The 21,602-nt window shown below is 39.3% G+C and overlaps 1 protein-coding gene across 1 annotated transcript in view; it reads left to right on the top strand.

The window, feature by feature from the left end:
• DDX10 (DEAD-box helicase 10) overlaps positions 1-20,353 on the top strand; it is a 181,332-nt gene extending 160,979 nt beyond the window's left edge. Inside the window, exons 17-18 of the mRNA XM_074157461.1 lie at positions 10,521-10,654; positions 19,661-20,353. Coding sequence (XP_074013562.1) covers positions 10,521-10,654; positions 19,661-19,850 — 324 coding nt within the window. The 3' untranslated portion in view covers positions 19,851-20,353. The remainder of the gene's footprint in view (positions 1-10,520; positions 10,655-19,660) is intronic.
• The last annotated feature ends 1,249 nt before the right edge of the window (positions 20,354-21,602 follow it).

Genomic DNA, 21,602 nt, shown 5'->3' with positions numbered 1-21,602 from the left:
AAATATGTTTCAATTTCAGATGGACTAAGAGTCAACCTGACAGTAACCATGATTTAAAAATGAATAGTCATTACTGGGCATATAAACGATGGCTCTTTTATCATTTGCTAGTGTCATTATGGAAAAGAAAAAATTAGGACTTTAAATAGTTAGCATAAAACAGTACCAAATTTTGTGTAAAGTTCAGTGTGAAATAGCCATGCCTCAGAATATTGAAATAGAAACAAAAGTGGCAGTGGTTACTTGTGTAAACCACTGTGTGAATTAAAAGTTTGCTGATTTTTATCGGGATTATAAGTAGTGATTCAAATCACTGTTTTAAATTGATTCACCCTGATTTTGCTATCTCTGATTCCTCGAGAAACAAATGTAAAATAACATTGTTTTGGTACAATATGAAAAGTTCAAGTTTGTACCTGCCTGAGCAATGTTAATAACATTATGTCTAGCCATACCTGAGTTTGATCGTTCAGACAGTTTCACCAAAATCTAATTTTCAGGGAGTCCAATAGAGCCATGTTGCACAAAAGCTATTCCCATGAGAGCTAAATGCCAGGGTAATCAATCATACAGTGTACTGTATCCTGTTGTTATGGATATAATACATTACTTACGCAGTATAGAGATTTTTCAGATGTTGTTGAAATGAACGGGTAAGAGAATGAACAACTGTAAGGTATAATATGTCCTTAGCTGAAAATTGCAATTTCCTAGGTTAAAATTTGTGAAGATGCCTTCAATGCTTACATGTTTGAGACTGATTTGCTGCAAGTATGGACTTTCGGGGAGTAGCGAGAAGTCAGTTAGAAATCTATAATACGCTAATTACACCTACAGATGAGTGCCAGATCTTCTGTATCTCAATTACTAAACCCAGAAGTTCTTACTCAGTCACTGGAGATGTGGTAAAACATTTTGGCAGAAGTACAAAGCCCAAAGACTGAGGTAGTACAGTGTGTGTTCCTCAATGAGCCATTGCATATGATCACCACTGATCTATTTAATAAATATAACCAGGCACAGGCTTAGGCTTTTGATGGAAAGTCATCTCAACTTTCAGTTTTCCCCTCACTGCATTGTTTCAAATATTTTGCTTTTGTGCTGAGAATGAGATGATAGTCTTCTTCACCAGATTCATTTAATAAACTGCACTATTTGGACTAGAAGCCCTAAAAGACTGATAAAAAACAGTATAGCAGTGGAAAAACAGTTGCTTCCATAAATGGCTACATATTGAAATGAGGACGACCTTATTCGTTTTTCCCTGTCAGATCTGGCAGTTCGTTCTAGTTGGTGTGCAGGAAAAACTGCAGTCGTGATCTTGTTACCCTCCCTGGCTGAGGAGATCTGCGGCTCAGGGACTTTCAGGGCCAAAGGCACAGCGCTGCTGTACTGACTATCCCCTGATAGGTTTTTATTACTGTTACTTACCTACTTTTTCAGCCCAGCTCTTAACACCTTCTGTATTCTCTGGCAAAGCATTCATGGCCTTGCTTCTTGCCATGTGAAAAGGTGCCTTCGGGTGTTTAGCGACATGTTCCCTAGTTCTCTTTGCTGTTGTTGATTTAATTCCTCTGTACCTGTTGCTAGCTCTTCTCTCTCTTCACTGTTTTTCTACCTCCTTCTCAATCAGCCATTCTCATGCCTTCTTTCTCTTCCCCTTCCATACTGCTTCCAGTTTTTAAAATAGCTTGTCAGCTCTCTTCTCCACGATGGTTGCCTTTGTCATTACTCTGTCATCTCAATCAGATCTTCTTTCGATAGTCTTCCTCTCTTTGGCCCTCTGACCTTTGCCTTATGGTTCTTCTCTGTTCATCTTTAATTCCCACTTCTACACTGGCCTTTCTTACTTCTTCATGCCCTTCTCTTCATTTGCAATGTAGATATTTTTCAGTTCTACTCGATAGACTCTTACGTGTTGGTTGTTTGCTTGGCCTTTCCATATCGGCTCAAATTTTTAGGGGTTTTGCAGTTGTGACCACCCTCTGTTCTGGTGCCTGTCTTCTCTAGTCATTCCTCCTTCATAATTTCAGGGATCTCATAGTCTTCAGTCTCCTTCTATGACAACGTTTTGCACAGCTCTGCATTTTGCTTTTTTCCTCCCCTTATCTGTGGAAAAATCCTGTCCATGTATACAAATTCATGTCTGTACTAATGAGTCTTATCTCAGTCTCTCCAGCTCTACCTTTCTGTCCAAATTAAAATCTCAGCTGGTGTTTTGTGGATTTAGGCAATTCTCAAGAGAAAAATTCACCCTTCTTTGGCTAGTATCACCATGGTCACTCACTGTAGCCTATGCCTTAGTATTGCCATGGTCACTTTCTGGTGCTTATCTAAATCCTTCTTAATCCTCCTTTTGTCCCTTCATTTTCCACGCATGACAAATTATATGCTCTCTGTTTCATGAAGAGAACCCTGCTACTATAGCTTCTTCCTGTACTAACGTGCCTGAGCCCTATTGCACAAATGATGTTACAATTTATCTTAATTTCCCGAGTAACAGCGTTCTCAGCAATTATTCTTCATTTGGTTTGGTTTTTTTTTTTTTTTTTTTTTTTGCTTTGAAGTTGTTTTACGTTATTTTAGACCTGAAAAAATGTGTTTCTTTCAACTAGTTGGTCTAAAAGATCTTGCCTCCTATAAATCTTTCTTGTTCTTCCTACTTGGCCTTTCTAAGACATGCCTTTCCTATTCATTCATGTGGCTAAAATTGTTATCAAGGGATATTACAATTTTCTGTCTTGACTTCTGCAGTGTCTTCTCTGCCTTTCTTTATGAATGTCATTTTGCTCCATTAGTCTCTATTCAAAATGCTGCTGCGAAGTTACCTCTTCACGTGTCTCCACAGGCCCTTAACTATCAACACCCGTCATGGCCTCTCATCTGTCAACTGCTATCAAGAGTTTAGTTCTCACCAGTTACTGCCCGCTTGCTTATTTTTCAGATGCCACCTTGATACTCTTTTTGGCTTCGGCTTTTCCTCACGCTTAACGAAAGCCGCTGGTGGACGGCTGCCAGTCTGCCTCAGAAGCTTTCTCAATTTCTTCATCCAGGATCCTTTGTAGCAATGCCTGTGGAGATACGAGAGGGCAGGTCACCTGCTGGGTCATGCCCATTGCTCATCATTTTCCCCAGGCAGCTCCCTTCCTTGTCCTTCATCAGGCTGTATTTATCTGTTCTCTCGTGTCTTCTACTTAACCCTTATGCTCTTTGGACCAGGAATTGTCTCTTGCAAAATTTTTTAGAAAGGACCTCATGGCTTGGGAAGGTAGATTTGACAACAACGAAAAAGTTAATGATAAATGACCTTGCAAGTGTGCAGCATCAGTCAGGAGCTTTCTGATTTACTGGTTATTTGTTTGCATGTTTGAACAAATGTGAGTCTCTTGCTGCTGATAAATAGATCCTGAATGAGGGCAGACACGGTCTTGTTCTCACAGCAAGCAGTTGAGTCAGTGCTGTGAGCAGCGGTGCTGCTTCTGGGTTTCTTTTCCTCAGTTCTGTACGTAGAAGCACCAGTAGCAGTTAAAATAATTTTCACTGCGAGGAATTAATTTGATTCATATTTTTCTCTCTGTAAATGTGCTACTTTGCATGAATATTTTGTTCAAGCATTTAGAGTACGTGACTTAAGCAGTACAGTGAAAACATGAAAGTCTTGTAGGACAAGCACTTAATGCCAGTGTTGCTGTTTCTTGTGTACTGAATACAAATCAGTTGTTTCAAGAAAAAGAGCAGAACTAATCGGTTTACAGAATTACGTGACTTACAAGGTTTCCATTCTGATTATTTCATGTCTGTGCTGCTGTTGATCTGTTCATTCTTGAAAAATACAGCGGTTACTAAGCAAAGAGTGGTCTCTGCTCCCAGTCTCTGCTGTGAGCGGTGGTGGTGGTGGGACAGGTGGTGGGACGCCTCTGCTGTGTCACACCAGAGGATGTAGCTCCTTCAGGCTTTTTCAAAAGTGCCAGAAAGCGATACAGAGAAAACTCTCTTGTGTAGGCACCGTCTCTGTGGACATGTGCTGAGGCTCCCTGGAGAAGACTGATGTGTTGAAATGTTTGAACACAGAGACTGCTTTGGAGAATTACTTACTGTATTTGAGCAGACAGCCATGACTGCTGTGAACCTAAAACTGGAGAGAAAAAGAGAGTGTAAAGAGACAGTCCAAGTCTCCATGTGTAGAAAATATAAGTTTAAAAACAGTGTTCTGCATTGTGATTTTCTTTTTTTTTTTTTTTTGAGGGGGCCTTAGACTTTTAGACACATCTGTTGGTGTGTTTAGTTCTCCCAGACTTTTTTACTCGTTTCTTTTTATAAGCCACAGTGAAAAAAAAAACCACAAACTTTTTTTTTTTTCTGTACTACTTTCTCACTTGCAAGCAAAATGTTACCAGACAACCTAGCATTGGAAAGATTTCAAAATAAAAATTGTTTATACTTTTCTGGTTTGAGGCCTTTGCATTATTAAATGCTTTAAATCAATTTTGTTTCAGACAGGGATTTAGTGTGCACGGTAGCATCTCTGTCTAGCTGGTGGCATGGCAGGCGTGGGAACCTTTATACTTTGCCAGAGATGAAGCTACTACTTTGTTAGCTCAAATGCCATAAACTTTGTTTATGGTACTAAAGATCCTAGGTTTGAACTTTTATGGCAAATAAACCAACTGTGTGCTGGTGCCCATATTTCATTACACTGGAACTATTAGCTTGCATGCCTGTGAAATCTGTGTACAAGCAATCTCTAAAATCAAGAGTATATGCAGTAGATTAAACCTTTCTGCTTGCCAAAATTTCCTATATTCCAGTGTGTATTTTGCTTCTGGTGCTACCCACCTAGTAACTTTGTTTCTTTTAAGTTGTGTTTTTGTGTCTGTAACATGAATTGTGTTTAACAGTATAGTTGTTCTATCCTGACCTTTCCCACCAGAATTACATTAGTCTGCCCTTTTGTTACAATCACATCGATAATTGTGGCTAGTAGAAACTTGAAGAATCTTGTCTTTACAAGAAGTATTCCACATAGGTCTTACAAGAGCAAATAAAAAAATGAAAGCATAAGGGCTAGTTGTGAGATGTACCCATTATAATTCAAAAGCAGATAAGAGCAAATACATTAAAAAATAGTCTTTGAGTAGATTTAGAAGTTTCAGCATGTCATTTTAAGGTAGATGAGTTTGTCATTGTAAATTTACCAAACTCTATTATTTTTCTCTATACGCATTCATTATGTTGCTATTAATTCAGGTATGGACTGTAAGTACTTTGTAGAGATCAAGTCTACAGATAAAACATAAACTTACTCTATGAAAATGACAGAAGCTTTACTAATACAAAAAAAGCCAGAATTGAGTGTGTGGAAATTTTTATGATTTTTTTTGTTTTCAATGGTTCTGAACTGTGATTGTGGCAGGAGCTGTTTCCAGCACAAATTGCTTTGCTGTAGTTACACAGCAAAGGTTCAAGTGTCAGTAGACATGCATCAGTGTGTGCTGGTTTGGAACACAGGCTTACCCATTCACTGACCATAAAACGTGGGGTATTTAGGAATGCCAAGAAAGAAGATTAAGTATTTTCATGCACATTGTGTGAGACCACTGGTAAAAGCAAGATTCTGCTGACTAAACTAGGCTAATTGTGTTACTTAAGATGTCAGATTGCTTAAAAAGAAATAAATGTCTGACTGGATGAAATTGAACCTCGGTGTGAGTGCTAGTGATTTGGAAGGGTGAATAATTTGAAGATGAAGCTAAGAGTTATCTGTCCCTTCCACTGAAAGCCAAGCCATGATATTCTGTCAAGTGATGTCAAAACCAGGAGCTATGGCTAGCTCCTCCCAGAGCCTGAAGATCAGCTAGACCATCTTAGTTGAAAGGCTATGTCTGTCTGACTAACCTGCAGCCTTGTTTTCTCCACTTTTTGGTTACCAGCCTTTCTGGCCAGACCCATGGAACTTGGCCAGTCCTTCTGAAACTGCTGACTCTCTTTGTGTCCGCATCATCTCCTTTCTGCCTTGAATGCATCTGTGTGCTTCTGACCAAGAGACCAGAAAGTCCTGTGACAACAACCTGTTCTCTGCTCTTCCCACCCTTTTGTATATCACTTCCTACTTATCCATAAGAAGAAACAAGCCTAGGGGGAGTGGCAAAACCAATTGTGGAATGGACATGTATGTCACCTATTAGAATTAACGTTCAATGATGATGCAGATCTTCATACATGATGTATGTCAGATCACCACTTGGTTTGCCTCACTGACTCCCAAGTCAGTTTTCGGTATCATTAAGGCTTTGGTCTTGATCTTCAAAGCAACTGTTGGATCAAACACACCAGCTACATCAAAGGCTGTGTTTCTATTTGTGAACTGCCAGAATAGCTGTATTCCTTTGGGGCAATGTAGAAGATGAAATATCAGAGCAACCATGCATCAGCTGGGGACACAGTGTTGTGGGGCGAGGGTACAGGCTATGGAAGAAACCAACCTGCAAGGCAATCAAGTGAATCCAGAGTCAGATGTTTTAAAGGAAATGCTACAAAACCTCTCTGTGAAGGTGTTCCATCATAAACATGATGGAGAAACAGCTCCCATTTTTATCTGAAAAATAATTTTCAGAAAGAAGGAAATTAATAAAATTTGGAATGCTGTCAGATCATGAAAGGGATTGTATTCTAAAATATAATATTATATGACCCATAATATGGCAAATTTTTAAAAGTTGTGTGCTTGCATAGGGCAACCTCCTACCAGTATTTAAAGCTTACTTTTTCTTAGCATTAAAATCACAACCACCACTTACTGGGAGAGGCCATATTATTACTAGCAAAAGCTAAACAGTGGAATAGCTCAAAAGGACCTGAATATTGTATGACTGTTGATGGATTCAAATCAAGTCTGATCAACTTCTAAACAAACCTTAAAGGTGTTGTTTTTAGCTGATCAGAAATATTCCCCCACTGTGCTTTGTAAAGTACTATGGACAGAAACGATAGTGCCAAAACTCTCCTCCTTCAACTTTGTTGCCAGGAACTGATAAATTGCTTAAAGGGTTGAACATAAAAATTGCAACTCCAGACAACTGAATTGGATAAAAAAAGTAATTAAGACTATTAAATTAGATATAAATTAAATACCATAATAAATATGTATGCTATAAATTAAATGTCAGAAAATACAATGCTTTTTCTGTATGTGCAGGTTTTCATGGTATGTTTTTTCAGTTCTCCCTTTTTATCTGAGGGAAATAGATAATTTTCACCTGAGTGCCTAATGCTTGGTAGAAATGAGATATTCTGCTGTTTTGAACAGTTGAGTCCCTTGAGTGTCTGCTGGCTTAAAAAGGTACATAAATTTCTTCATTTTAAACTTCTCTTAGCATGCCTAACAGGTTTACCTGAGCTCCACCATTCATTTAGCCTTCTTTACAAAGAGAGGAAGTTGTCATTATATCTCTTAACAAAGACAGTTGAAGTTGAATTGGAGGTATTCTGTCAAGAAGCAGGGCAGAAGCCCTAGAGGACGCTGCCCTGTTTGCCTCATCTGGTGCGTGTTTCTAAAAAGACTGCAGTAAGGTGGAGTGTGGTCATTGCTGAATTGGTAGAGTGTGCAAGGTTGAAGGCAATGAGGTTTCCAAACTTCCAGCACAGAAATTTTGCTGAATTTTTCTAAAATGTTGAGTTTGCATAAGAAGAATCTCCTTATGCCTCAGAAGGAGACTATATGAATGCAGAAGTGTTTTCATCTCAATGCCATGTTCAAACGGAAAGTTTCGTGCAAAGTTTTTGTGAAACTAGATTGCAAAATACATGGGCCAATCTGGTATATAAAAAGAGTGACCTTGTCACCCCTGAGCAGAAGGAAGATAATAAGGCGATTACCACTGAAATCCTGTTCTCCTGACCGGCTTGATTTGATGTCTGAATGGGTTTCCTTCCACAGTTGAACTTTGTAATAAATACACACTCCAAAGCACTTTGTTGCTAGCTTTAGACATAAAGTAGAGGTGGTCACAATCTGTTCTTCACTTAATCTCTTCTTTGATAGTGACTGCTTAGGAAGGATCTAATCCTGAGTCTGTAAATTGCATCCTGTTTGTATCTGAGGAACTTGTACAAGTGTTATCTTGAACTATGATTTTACTTTTTTTCTCCAGCTCTTGTGGTGAGTAGCGTGAAGTTAAGTCACAAGATTTCTTCCTTCTGACTGGCTGATATAAATTTGAAGCAAGAGGGGAAAAATAATGAGCTTCTGTTGTTCAGCTGTGGATGATAAATGGTCATGTTCAAGTTCTTAACAATTTCAGGGTCTTACGAATATTTTTTTTTAATGAATATGTAACCAGTGGTACTTATAAGAAATATGACCTCATGATTCCTGATGATTTAAAGAGGCATCTTTTCCAATTATTTCTTTTGTTATAGAAAGCATTGCCTTGAACACATCTCTGCAAATTTTCTGCTGGAAAAAGTGAATATGAATGTGTAATGAAAGCAAAGGTTTTACTTGTGTATGTGTGATTGTCTTATGTGTGCATATATAAATGATAAAACTTAGGAAACAGTGCAATCTCAACATTTTACTGACATAACTAAGAATTTGAATGAACAGCCCAAGTCTTAAAAGATGACTGCCCATAAATGTTAGTATTGCAGAACTCTGCTGCAGTGTCACATATACATATTAAAAAATACTTTGTTCTATACAACCGCATTGAATACTACTTCTCTCTTTTTTTTTTCTCCCTGTAAATATATAATTGGTATGCACCAGTTGTATTGAAAGAATAGATGCATTTTGCTCAAGAGCAAATATTTAATGTTTAAAGAAATGGAAATAAACTATAATTTAATGCAGAATGCTTTTCAAATATGGAAATTCAGTAACAAAAGGGTGACCTTCAAAATAGTTTTCCGTTGAGTTAGTGGTGCTCTGTAATACTGTACTACAAGATGAGCTAGAAGATATTTTTGTAAGAAAAAAAATACTTTTAAAAAACCACGAAAAACCCAAAACAATTTTACTGTGAAGTAGCACCTGAAGTGGCTGGTAATCAACACGCTTTTCAGTCAGTGGCTATGTTACCTGAGGCAGTTCATGTGCTGCTCAGTCTGACAATGCTTTTAGTGATTTTATATGCCCAACTATACAATTACCGTTACTAGTATTTCAAAACAGTCAAGAACAAAATGTGTGTTCAGTATCTTTTCCTTCTGCCTTCTGATTGCAGATCCAGCTTTTATCTCTCTTTTCTGCCTGCTTGCAGTGCACTGCAGAAGTGTCAGTGGGCAAGCAATAAGAGACTCTTGCAGTGGGGACTAATCTTACCCTTCACCAGCTCATCTCCTTTCACTCGCTCTCTATGCAGATTTAAAAGGGACCTTTGGTATGGCTTCTGCTTGGTTTTGGGTTGATAGATGGAAATGGTGAAAAATCAGAACAAAAATGAACTTTAAATATTTATTGATGTGAAGTTATTTGTAGAACGGAGGATCATTTAAATGAGTACTGTTTTGGAAACTCAGCTGTGCGCATGTTGATTAGATATATAAACAAAAGGCAGCAATGTCTTTAATTATAGTTTCTTTGCATTTGTTTTTGTTTTTCAACATAAATATGCATGGATCTAGGGTTCACGGTGCTTAGGAATGCCTGTAAGCTTTTTGTGTGCATATACAATTGCACATACCCCCCAGTCCATCTGCTTTCTTCGTGCCTGTTAGCAAAAATTTGCAAAAGTGGTGCTGTCAGTTCAGGACTGCGCAGAACAGAACCTATAGCTGCAAAAGCACTCAGCTTTATTATATTATCCAAGAGTTTTATGGAGTAGCATCTTCCGTGCCCTCTTTGTTAAGGAATCGGTGGGGTGTTCCCGCACTCTGGGGAAACTTGCCAGCGCCAGCAGCCTGTCCCGAGAGGTGCTGTGGGGACGGAGGGGAGATGAGGGGGTTTGGGAGGAAGCCTGAATAACATGTGTCACTTGTGGTGGATGGCTGAAACTCCCTTGGACCAGTCAATTCAGCTTAAGCAGCATTTTGTTTTTTAACTGCAAGGACACCTGGATGAGTTTTAAATCAGAGTATTTCATGAAATACACCTTACAGCAGGGATTAATGTGTCCACAAGCTCGTATCTCTTTGCCAGTGTGTTTCTGAGAGACAGTAATGCTTCATATTACTTAAACACTTTTTCTCAGATGACTGTTGATTAGTTGCTGCTCAGATCTCACTTAGATTTGGTAGATTTAAGGTGACAATATTGGGAAGGTAGAATTTGGACATAAACCCTTGCTCTTCCTTTTTGAATAGTATTTCTTCAGCCTTTAACAAACAGCCTTGGAGGAGAGCAGTGATGATGACAGAAACAATTCCGTTTACCTGGCTATAATAGCAGTGGCCTTTGACTGCAGTTGCGGGCAATGTTTTTTTGTTATGGCACCCCTATTGATGGGGTGTAACATAATGTAATGGGCAAGTAGCATGGGCTTGTTTGCTTGTCTTGTAACTCTCCATTTGTCACCCGGCAGGCTGAAGAGGAAACAGTGGCCTTCCTTGCGCACAGTGGAAGTGAAGAAGAGTTTGATCCGAGTACTCTTCCAGATCCTGATAAATACAAAGATTCTGATGAAGAGCAGGATTCAGAAAGTGAAGACAGCCATAGGTATGCACACAGTTTCCATGTTCATTTTGAAATGCTCATGTTTTTTAGAAACTGTTTTCTTTAGATGTTATGAATTCATTTTACTGTCGTTCTCTTGCTCCTGGGACTTAGTATTTCAGTCTGTTTGTGAGGTAGGTGCTGAACAGAAATCTGTGCTAAAGGCTATTATTTTCTTTTGTGAAGCTGTATTAGAAAGGTTTTTGAGTCAGTATTGAAGGGATCTTGGTGAGACTGTTCCACATGCAAAAGTCTTGACTAAATCCCTGAAGGTTTCATATGTTTCAGAAATACATTTCTCTACTGTCACATTACTGGTTCTGTTTGGAAGTAAAAATGTTGAAGCCATTTGAGGACTTGGATGAGCCCTCTGTACCTGCACTATATTAAATAAATTCGTGCACTGTGAAACTTGATAATTTTTATGTTTCAGTGTTGCTCAGATTCTCCAAAACCACAAATGAAGTGGAATCTGAGTTAGAAGTAAATATATAATAAAATTAAAAATGTTAAATTTTTCTTAATGTAAACCAATGTTTTTAATTATATGAACCAGAAGATTTTGCTTCTTGTAGTTTAACAGAAAAGCACGGGGTGGGGATGAGGATCCATAGTTGATGGCAACATACTGCATTCTTCAGCACATACTGCAGGAAGACTGAGGGATGTTGCATGAAATCCTGTGTGGTTTTTGTCATTGGCTTCACCACAGCAAGACGTCCATCTGTGTGTTTCTGACAAACAGCCTATCATGTAACAGATTCAGAAACATGATCTTGACCCTTAAATGGGAGTATAGTTCTTTATTTTGTCTAGGTTCATAAATCTCTTGCTTTTCACATCTGAATCAGCTAAATCTTAGTGGCTAGATTGTCCCTAGCCCCATGTCACTGCATGTTGTGGGGGCAGTATATAGGTCTGGGTGTTGGGACATGGCTTTAAGAACTGGAGAGCCCTAAGTTAACAGGCTGGTGACTGTTTTCCCTGTAGCCCGTTCACCTGTGTGTTGGTCAGTAGAACCAATAAGGATGGGGGAAATGTACTGCTTTTTCTGAGCAGCAGGAAATTGCTCCTTCTTTGCAGGAGAAAGATGGTAACTATAAGTCAATTATAGTTCCTTCTGGTCTTTCACTTCCCTAAGCTGATTCAGTATCTCCACTCCATGTAATGTGAATGAAAAAGCTTTGTAAAACATCAATACAAGGGCAAGAGCAGCGGGCGACAATCTGCCAATAGATAGATTTGGAAGATGACAGGGTCCAGGACAAAATTACATTTCTCGGAGAGCCTGAAAGGAGTGTGTTAGAATTAAGAGCTGTTGATGGTTCCTGTGTGCAGCTCAGCATGTGGTGGTTAATCCCTGGCTGGCTTGGGCCAGCCTAGGGAACATCAGTCGTGTCTTTACAGCCTAAATGGATTTGGCCACGGTGCAGGCTTAAGTACTGGCACATGATGGTCTGTATTGTCCACAACGGCTGTGGCTTTGGATGGTGCCAACTAGAGCTCTTCTGGGCAACATCCCAGCATATTTTGGTGCAGTAGGACAGGCCAGGGACTGTTTCTAGTAGGCAGCGTTGATGAAGCCACATTTCTTCCAGGTGTGTGGGGTGGGTGAAAAATGTAGTGGTCTGTTCTATAGCTCTGAATTCAGCTTTAGGCTCAGTGTAGATATTTCTGGAGAGTTGTGAGGTGCTCTGAGCACCCCTTAGGAAGCTTTTGTGAAAGCAGAGGCCCAACTGATAGAGGAAGATGCAGTGAAGGAAATGAATTTAGGGCTGGAAAAAGAGGAAATCAGGAAGAGCAAGAGAATTTGAATGACCAATAAGCCTGTGGGTAAAGGAAAGTGGTAGCTGAAGAGGCTAATGTTGAGCATAAGGCCGTGAAGAAGTGGTATTGATTTTGTATGAGGGAGGAAAGAGGTGGAGGGGACATATGCACGAAAGGAGAAAGGACAATGATGAAGATCTGGTGGATCAAGAAGAATAAATATGAGAATAGGCAAGAAATCTTGCTGCCAGTGGAAAGAAGGGTTTCTGTTAAATCAACACTCACACCTCATGCACCTCTCTCTTAGAGCTGTCACTGAATTGTATGAGTTGCTCTTGGGGTTGAGAAATATTGACCTAATGATTTTAACAAAAAAGAAATCAGCTGAGAGTAGCACACAGTGAAATTAGGCGTTGAGATTAGAAAATACATCTCTGCTCTGTGTTATATTTCCAAAACTCAGAGATTTTGCTCGAAGTGTTGGATTAAGATAGAAATAATGTTGGGCTACACTAGCTGCTACTTGCTTTAAGGGGAAAAAAATACTTCTAAAAGGGATAATTCAAAGCCAAGTATGTGAAGCCTAGGGTATCTTCCTTCATCACTCTTTAAAAATAGATCATCTGTCCATGGTTTAAGAAGTCAAAAACCTTGTTAATCTTTTCTTCCTTCTCCCCAGAATTTTTTTTTAAATTGGGAGAGCTATACAAATCATGAGTTAAATTTCCCTTTGAATAAAATTCCCTTCCAGCCATACCTCTACAAGCAGAGTAATTAATGACTCCAAGCATGTAATATGAGATTAATTTTTGTATATCTAACAACATTCATCATATTTGGTTTAAGGCTATCAATGTAAATTGTTAATGAGGTGAAAAATTTAAGTGTATCGAATAGGGTGGAAGAAAAGCAGCTGGATTTCTTAAATATTCATTTTGCAGTCAAATTGAGTTTCTGATATTTCTAATCCCTCCACCTCTTTAAAAATGTTGAGGAAGAACAAAGTTACAATTGACCTCATTGTTACCTTCTTTAAATCTTTAATAGGTGTGACTGATCACATTAACTCCTAGATTAGCATGGAGAAGATTTTGGACATGAGGGGAAAGGAGAAATGTCTTAGTTCTGGTACTGTTTTGTTAGTGATTTTATGGCCAGTCACCAGCTGACAGGTGTGTAAGGCAGCAGTCAGTGCTGCTTGGTTGTGTACCTTCCCTCATTTATGAAAATTATGGGCAAATTGCAGTTTCTTACACTGTCTTCCTCTAGCAGGATGCTGATGTTGACCTGCTGAGTTGTCTGTGATTCTTGATGAGGTTGCCATTACATCGTCTTTTGAGATGATTCATCTGGAAATCGTTGTGCTCCCTCTAATGTGTATTATTCAGGTCATATCAGTGACTTTGTGAAGGACAGAACTTAATGTTGTTCATGGCCAGAAAAGCAACATAAGACAGATGTTGTAAAAGGTCTCTGTTTAAAGGCTTGATCGTGCTGTTTAGCTATAAAATTGGATTGAGACATTGGGTTGCTGTTGATAGAGAGGTGATATTCTTATGCCATGGAAGTCTTCATAATAGTTAAACTCTAGCTCGCTATATGAAATGGACCTGATGGTAGTATTTCCTAGTGAAATTTTAGTATTTCCTAGTGAAATTTGGTACCCTGTGCTCTGCAGCTCAGAGTAGATCCTTCCTGTGAACTTGTCATATACAGAAATTACCTTTTTTTTAAAAAAAAAAAGTAGCGTGTCATCAGCAAGTTTCTGCATGAATGAAGGAGAAATGGGATGAGTATTTACTGAAACTCTGCAGTTCGGAAATTAACTATCAACAATTGGAGGATGATGGTGGTCACACAAAAGAAAGGGAGAGGAACAGATTTGAAGAGTGCCAGTGTCAGATGAAGCGGAGGAGGAGTGAATGGATGCAGGGGTTAGGTGGGTGGTTAGTAGTACCTCCAAAGGCAGCAGCACATTTCAGAGAAGGTTAAGCCTCTGACAGAGGGACATACAGCAAATCAAAATGGTTTCATTGAAGCCATGCTGCTTTCCTCTAACCTCCAGCTGGAGCAGTTTAAACCCAGAGCAGTGATATTAGATCTGTATGAGAATCAACCCCTGTATGATTTCGATTTTCAGAACGGTGTATAAAGATAAGCTAAAATTTCTTAGCCTAAATACCCTCAACAGAAACTCCAATCGTCCAGGGCTGGGTCAGGCACTGCTGTCTTATGGTCAGCAGTGTCTGTGATGGGAACAGGGAAGAAAAGTGCTCCTACAGCTTCAGGCATCTGATTCGAGTCCACTGCCGCTTGTCCACTAGAGCCTTTAGAAAGTAAAGGTGACCTCAGAGCAGAAGTGAAATGTTGACAGTTGTTTTGAGTGCTTTTTCCTGTAAAATCTTATGTATACTTCCCCAGCAATAGTAAGAAATATTAAGCATAGTCTCTTGTTGGTCTCATTTCCATTTAAATATTTTTTCTTCTCCTTCCAAATTATGGTACTTCAGCTCCACGACACTTCTCTTTTGCTTTTAGTACTATTACACTGGTATTTCATTACAAGTAGATTATTCTTCCCTTTTCCTGCAATTGTTTTTTATAAATCTAGTTTTAGAGCTGTTTTGATTTACATCAGTGGAATGGCCAGTAAGGCAAATAACACAACACTATATATTTTCATTATCATTTCTATGTGCTGTAGCATTCTGACAGCAAGTAAGAAAGAAGCTGCACTGGGCTTCATGGAAGGGACTGCAGTAATTAATCTTCATTAGGATTGCTGCCATGGCCTTGTGAATTAAAATTTATTATGTGGAAAAAGGTTTGTGGCACAGCATGTTTGATTAGCAAAATGCCAATATTTATGGGATAAATTAGTCCTAACTTTTCTGAACTGTATTTTATGAGCAGATTCATTCATTACTCCTGTGCATTTCTTTGGGAGAGAGCTCGTGTGTGCTATATGGCAGCCTGGAAACTTGACTCATGGCCTGCAATTCAGTGGCAAGGGTGGTTTGGTTCCTGGTCAGTGCTGGTAAACGCAGGCTCCAAAGCAAGCTCTGATAAACGCTAACTGAAGCATAGCCTGTCTAGAGATCTCACAGTACCATGTTGCTTAAACAGCAGTAACTTGGCTGCGTGGCAACACATTTCAAATGGCTGACTCTCAAGCACTTAAAATCTAAATCTTACAGCTTGTTAAGACATACCTTGAAGCCCAGGAGCGAGTTAAATACTAACAGTTAAAAGCTTCCTATTTTTTCCTGGTATCACCTCAAAACACACTTGTGAGATTATTTTTTACTAGTTAAATGGAGAGAGTCTCTCGGTGTATAGCGATTAGGGTCATAGTTAGATCCCCTGTTTCCCAGTTGCCATTCATATAATGCTGGCATTTACTTAAGGGACAAGATTAGTAAACCATGCTTTAGTGTTTGAGCAACAAACATTACCTATCAAAGGATACTACCTTCTTTTGTTGTTACAGCTGTGCAAACAGTGACCACAGAAATTACTGTGCCTGTTGATGAGATAGCTGTTAGTGCCTCCTCACCTGTGTGAGCGCAGCCCCTCCTGGTAAATCCTTCCATCAGGCAGCTTCAGACCGTGCGGGTCGTTCCGGCGGCTGGAAAACTAAATTGCACCAGATGGTGAAAGGAAGGAATTGTAATCCAGCTGCACATGCCACTTTCTAAGTGTTATAAATAGAAGATGAAGAGATGCACTGGCTTTGATTTGGATCTGAATTGTGGGGTAGCTTTCTTACTGCATCTTTCTGTTTGAAAAGAGTTCACCTTAGAACAATTTTCTTTTGTTTTGGCTATTTGTAGATGCCAGCTGGTAGTGCATCAGTTTGTATGTTTTTGAGGAATAAGCGGCCATTTATGCCCATGGGAAGTGACCAACAATAAAAAGGTTGGCTCTGCAGGGTGGGCTGGCAGGCCTTTGGTCAATGGAGACCGAGGAAGAATTAATTTGACAATAAGTGCAGAAGTCATCCCCATAGAGCTGCTTTCACACTCTCAGCCCTTTTACATGCACACCTGAGAATTACACCTATTACATCTCCTCCAAGGAGCTTTCTGTCCAAACAGCTACGGAGAAGCACCTGGATGGAGTATGGGATACCCCTTGGCATTGTGATGCTGGCCATCTCTCCTGGTGATTTTCCAGCTTCCTTTTAAAATTGCCACTTTCACCCTCTGTAAAAGCTACATCTCTGACTGCTTCTCCATAGTACATCCCTTCTCCACACCACCCAAACCACTGCTGGTAAAAATCCATCCTGCAGGAACAGGACTAGCTGATCTTTAAAGCTCCCTTCCAACCATGTCCATTCTATGGACAGGCATTGCCTGTCTTCTCTCTGCAACTCAAAATTATCAACATCTTGTTCACGCATTCCACGTGACTCTCTGCTTTCCATCCTAAGTTTCCCTTACCAAATACTGTTTGGCTTCTGCTTTTTGTGCATCATGAAAATGCAAGCCTTTAGCTCTCTTCATCGCTCCGTGGCTTTGCTGCTGCTGCTTCCTGTGTTACACTTTCCTCCTTATTCACCTCTCCAGCTTGCAGCCCAGTAGGGGACAAATTAGCGTGAAAATACACCCCCTAACGTGTAGATAGATCTTTAGTATGCACTACTAACCGAGCACCGTGATCCCTCAGTAATAATACGAAACGGCTTGACTCAGCATAATCTTCCCACAAAGCTGCTAAAGCAAATTAATCACAATTGTGTTGGTGTGCTTTTGTTTGTGGAAAAAATTAGAAATCTCACAGTCCCTTCTGAATGTGTTTTATATTTAAATGTTATACCTTACAGACCTTTAGGCCTCTGAAACTCCAAAAATGAGTATAATTTTTGGTATTTAAAGTCCTCTATTTCATAACTTGGGAGATTTCTGCATTGTTTTAATTGCCAAGATGTTTTGAACTAATGTGTTGGATGAAGCATTAGTCAATTATGAATGCAAACTGGGCTTCAGAGTCCATTCAAATGCTGGAAATAATTGGCTCTCTTGCAAGCAAGCTAAAATGCTTTTACTTAATGAGGTTTCAGCCTTACACTTTTAAAGTGAAGTCCCATACTCTGTCCTGATCAAAGCAAACACCGTGAAACTCCAGCCTAAACCCACATTGGCCACTTGAAAAAGTGAGAAGTCTTAATGCTTTAGAGTATTTTCATATACTGTCAGGATAGCTTCAGCATTTATGGAATATCTTAAGTGCTACATAGAGAAATAGAGAGTCCTTTCCCCAGAAAAGGAATAAAATTAACATTGGTAGCAAGCACTGAAAAGCCACCCCCATGCAAATGACAGCGCAAAGCCAGCAAAGTTGCTATATCCTTTGAGATGTCCCAATTTTAGGAGAAGTATTTGGTGCACAGTCATCAGCTATTTATAGAATCATAGACTGGTTTGGGTTGGAAGGGACTTTTACAAATCATGTAGTCCAACTCTCCTGCCGTGGGCAGGGACACCTTCCGCTAGACCAGGTTGCTTTACACTATTTCTTTCAGATAGGCAGGGAAGGGCAATATAGAGGTGGGGTGTTTCGGGTTTTTATAATTATGGGAATGCAAGGTGTTTCTCCTTGGATCTCTCTGTGCTGTTATGAGTAGGAAGGAGTTGGCACCGTTCTCCTGTGAAAGAAGGAGGAGGAGAGAGGGAGGCAGGTCACAGGTCTGCAGCCCGGGGCAAGGCCATCAGACCTCACCTTTGTCTCGAAGGAGAGGCAGCCAGAAAGCACGGTGCACAAGCCAGAAAGAAGAGGAACCACGGTGGTGCCAATCCCTCTCAGAGAGCATTCGGCAGCTTCTTGAAAACTGCCATATTTTGGGGATAATGTTTGGGTTATGCTGGTTTCCAGTGAGCGATGAAACCGGTATTTCATATACTGGTAATTAGTCCTATTAATGGGAAAACAAGGTGGGCAGCTGAAAGTGGTTTGAATTGGGCATTGGGTTCCTGTGCTGTCTTGGGTCAAAGGAGGGTATTCTCCTGTTTGACCTATTTGTTATAACCGCTATTTCTAATTGTTAAGTCTCTAAACAGTATTTCTGAATGAAAAAGTTCACAAGCATTCTTTTTACACTTAAGCAATTAAAAAAAAAGTTTTAAGATTTTTTTAGTTGCCTCAATTTTTGTAAATAAATTGGATTTTTCTGGGTAGAAATTTGCCAAATTTTAGTTGAAAACCTGTATTTAACCATCTATTTTAGAAAAGCCTAAACTCGGTCTTTTAGGTTCCATTTTTATTTTTCTTATGTTCTTTAAAATACAAACATGAAAAACTGAAAACACCATTTTGTCCCAGTTAGCCTGTTTGGAGAGAATGCGTTGGGGTGTGAGGGGTTGCATTCTGCTTTTTTTGATATGAATTCTACCCTAGAGCATAGGACAAACAGCTCTCTATAACCTGTTACAGGGATATTATATTTTAGAATAGATTTTGTTAGATTAGATTATTTTAAGCTTAGATAAAATGATTTATAGCAAATTTTCTGTTATGGACAAAAACTACATGGAGATATATGAAAGCCTGGGCTTTCCTCCTCCTGCTGTCATGTGGCCATGGGATAGAAATCAAAGTATTAAAACAGATACACGGCCGTTTTGTTCAGATTGAAGGCTGCAAAAGGCAATTCATTAAAATGTTAAGAAAAGCAGCAGAAGAAATAAGAATTCACCAGGGAAAATAACTGGGCTTGGGTTTTTCTCTTTCACTCATGGCAAAGAGGAGGTTAACAGCTTCCAAGAAAAGCTTCTGAAAAAAGGGAAAAGAGTGGCTTGAATGAGATGGACCCAAATCAAAACTCTATTAAGTGTAAGATTGGCCAATGAAATGACAGTTCTCATATTTTTATTTTTGTCACATATTTATTTTAGACAAGATCTTGAATGCATGTCAGAGTCTGCTGACATATCACTAAATCAATTTTGTCAAGTTGTCTGTCACTCTATAAGGCAGCAAATATTAGATAAGGCTGATAGCAATATCTTGATACACTGTAATCAATTAAGACAGCAGAACATCCACCATCACCTCGGCCTGAAATCAGTTCTAATTTAGACATTCAGAGTTCGTCAGCTTCTATTGCTTCACCCTTCTGAATTGTAATTTTGTTTGCTCTTATCTTGACATAAATTTGCCTTGTTTAAAATGAATTGTTTGATTACAAGATGATATTGATTACCACAGTTGTTAAAAAGACTAATTGATTTGTTTCTGCAGTGATCTTGAGGAGAAGAGTGGAAGGAAGAAAAGAAGCTATAGCAACAGTAACGCAGCAGCAGAAATGCCGCTGAAAAGAAAGAAGGCGAAATTCAGCCAAGAGGAAGACCCCTATTTGCCGCTAGATACTGGACTTTCTCTGGCAGAGGATGAAGAGCTTGTGCTGCATCTGCTCAACAGTCACAGCTAATTATTTTTCTGCACATTTTCTTTTCTGGGACATCTCCACAATTTTGTCAGTAGTCTACACAAAATGGATTTGGCATCTGGGCAGCTGGGTACCAGTGGACGTAGATAAATGAGTTCGAGTTCCACGTGCACTGGGATCGCCTTAGATTGGCTCATAGATTATAGGCAATGTTTAGTTTGATTTATAAGGCTTTCTAAACCAACTTTCCAACCTAAATCCCCAGATGGCATTTTACAGTAACACATTCATAATTTAAAATCTCCGAGTTTTGAAGCAATTATCTTTTTTTATTTTAATCTTGCTTTAAATATAAACAGGATGATCCTTTCTTGACTATGTCAGGTTTGTTATTTTTGAAGATAAATGTGTACTGAAATTATTAAAGAAGAAATACTGTTGGCAGCTCAAATCTTATTACTTACACAGAAGAAAAAAATGCAGTTTATTTTTATCATGCACGTATTTTAAAAAAAATTTAATAAACATTTCTGAAGCCTTGGTGTAAACTTTCGGTGTCTCTTTCACCTTTGTTATGAAACCATGTGCTACAATTTCTGTTATGAATCTATTGTGATTATCATTTCTATTATTCCCCAGATATCATTTCTATTATGATTCTGTCTCTGGTGTTACGCAATTCAGAAAACCACTTTTAGAAGCTAAAACTTTGACTCTTGCATTTGAGTCCCATATGAATGAGAACTCGGAAAAAGGCAGGGCGTAAGACTGCCTGATCAAATTGGTTACAAGGTAGATTTTTGTGGCAGACTTAACAGCTGGAAATGAGCTGCTTGGTTTTGCTGTGACCAAATAGAATGAAGAAAAATAATGTATTTTTGAGCATATTTTCAAGTTTCATCCCATCAAACCATGGGTGTTGCAGATTTTGTGCCTGCTTCCCCATGACCATGGCACCTCGACGAACAGCAACAAGACATACACTACCCGAGTCCTTTCCCGGGGAAGGGAGGAAGCAGGCATGCTCTCTGAAGCAAAACAAAATGTTAATACAATACCAGATTCTTGGTAGGTTTTCTTCTCTTGCTTGCACCCAAATGCCAGAGCTGTCCTCTTTCTTGTGTTCCCGACTGCCCCCTCAAGAATATTGCATATCGTGCAGTAAAAAGCAGGGTAGACCCTTGCAGGCAATATGGAGCATGATGAAAACTGCTGACAGTTTTATGCATCTCCAAGATGAGCTAGGCAAAGGGAAGGCTGCTGTGCAAGAATGGAGGAGAGCAGGAAAATCCAATGTTTTGTTTGCTGACACAAGTTTTTTTTGACAGCAGACAGGCATGTAAAGTGATGATTGCCTGTTTTCAGCAGACGTGTGGCTTAGTGAAGTTTATATGGCAAAGTAGAGACTAAAACACTGAGTAGGTACAAATGCATGAGGGCTTTCCCCTGTCGCTTCCCTTCAGCAAATCATAAAGTACATATTGTCTCAAAAACTTTATCTGTTTGGTCTCCCCATCATCTGTATGAAGAACACATTAAAGTAAGTACTCCTTTTTTTCAGTTTCACTTTTTCTGTGTTTTTGTTACAGAAACCTGTCAGCACTGATTCAGCACAAGCCCTTCCTCCTCTCCCTGTACCCCGTGCTCTTTCAGCTCAGTTACCCAAAACTGAAAATATACTGCAAATTCTTGTCTCCAAATGTTGCTTCCACTGCTCTGCCAGCAGGCAGGGTATCGTAAAAACAATATTACAGGAAGAGCACATCTGCCATCTGCTCCTTCCTGACAATGTGG

Source organism: Numenius arquata, chromosome 1, assembly GCF_964106895.1.
Source record: "Numenius arquata chromosome 1, bNumArq3.hap1.1, whole genome shotgun sequence".
NCBI classification, from domain to species: Eukaryota; Metazoa; Chordata; class Aves; order Charadriiformes; family Scolopacidae; genus Numenius; species Numenius arquata.
This window is presented reverse-complemented; position numbering and strand designations above follow the sequence as displayed.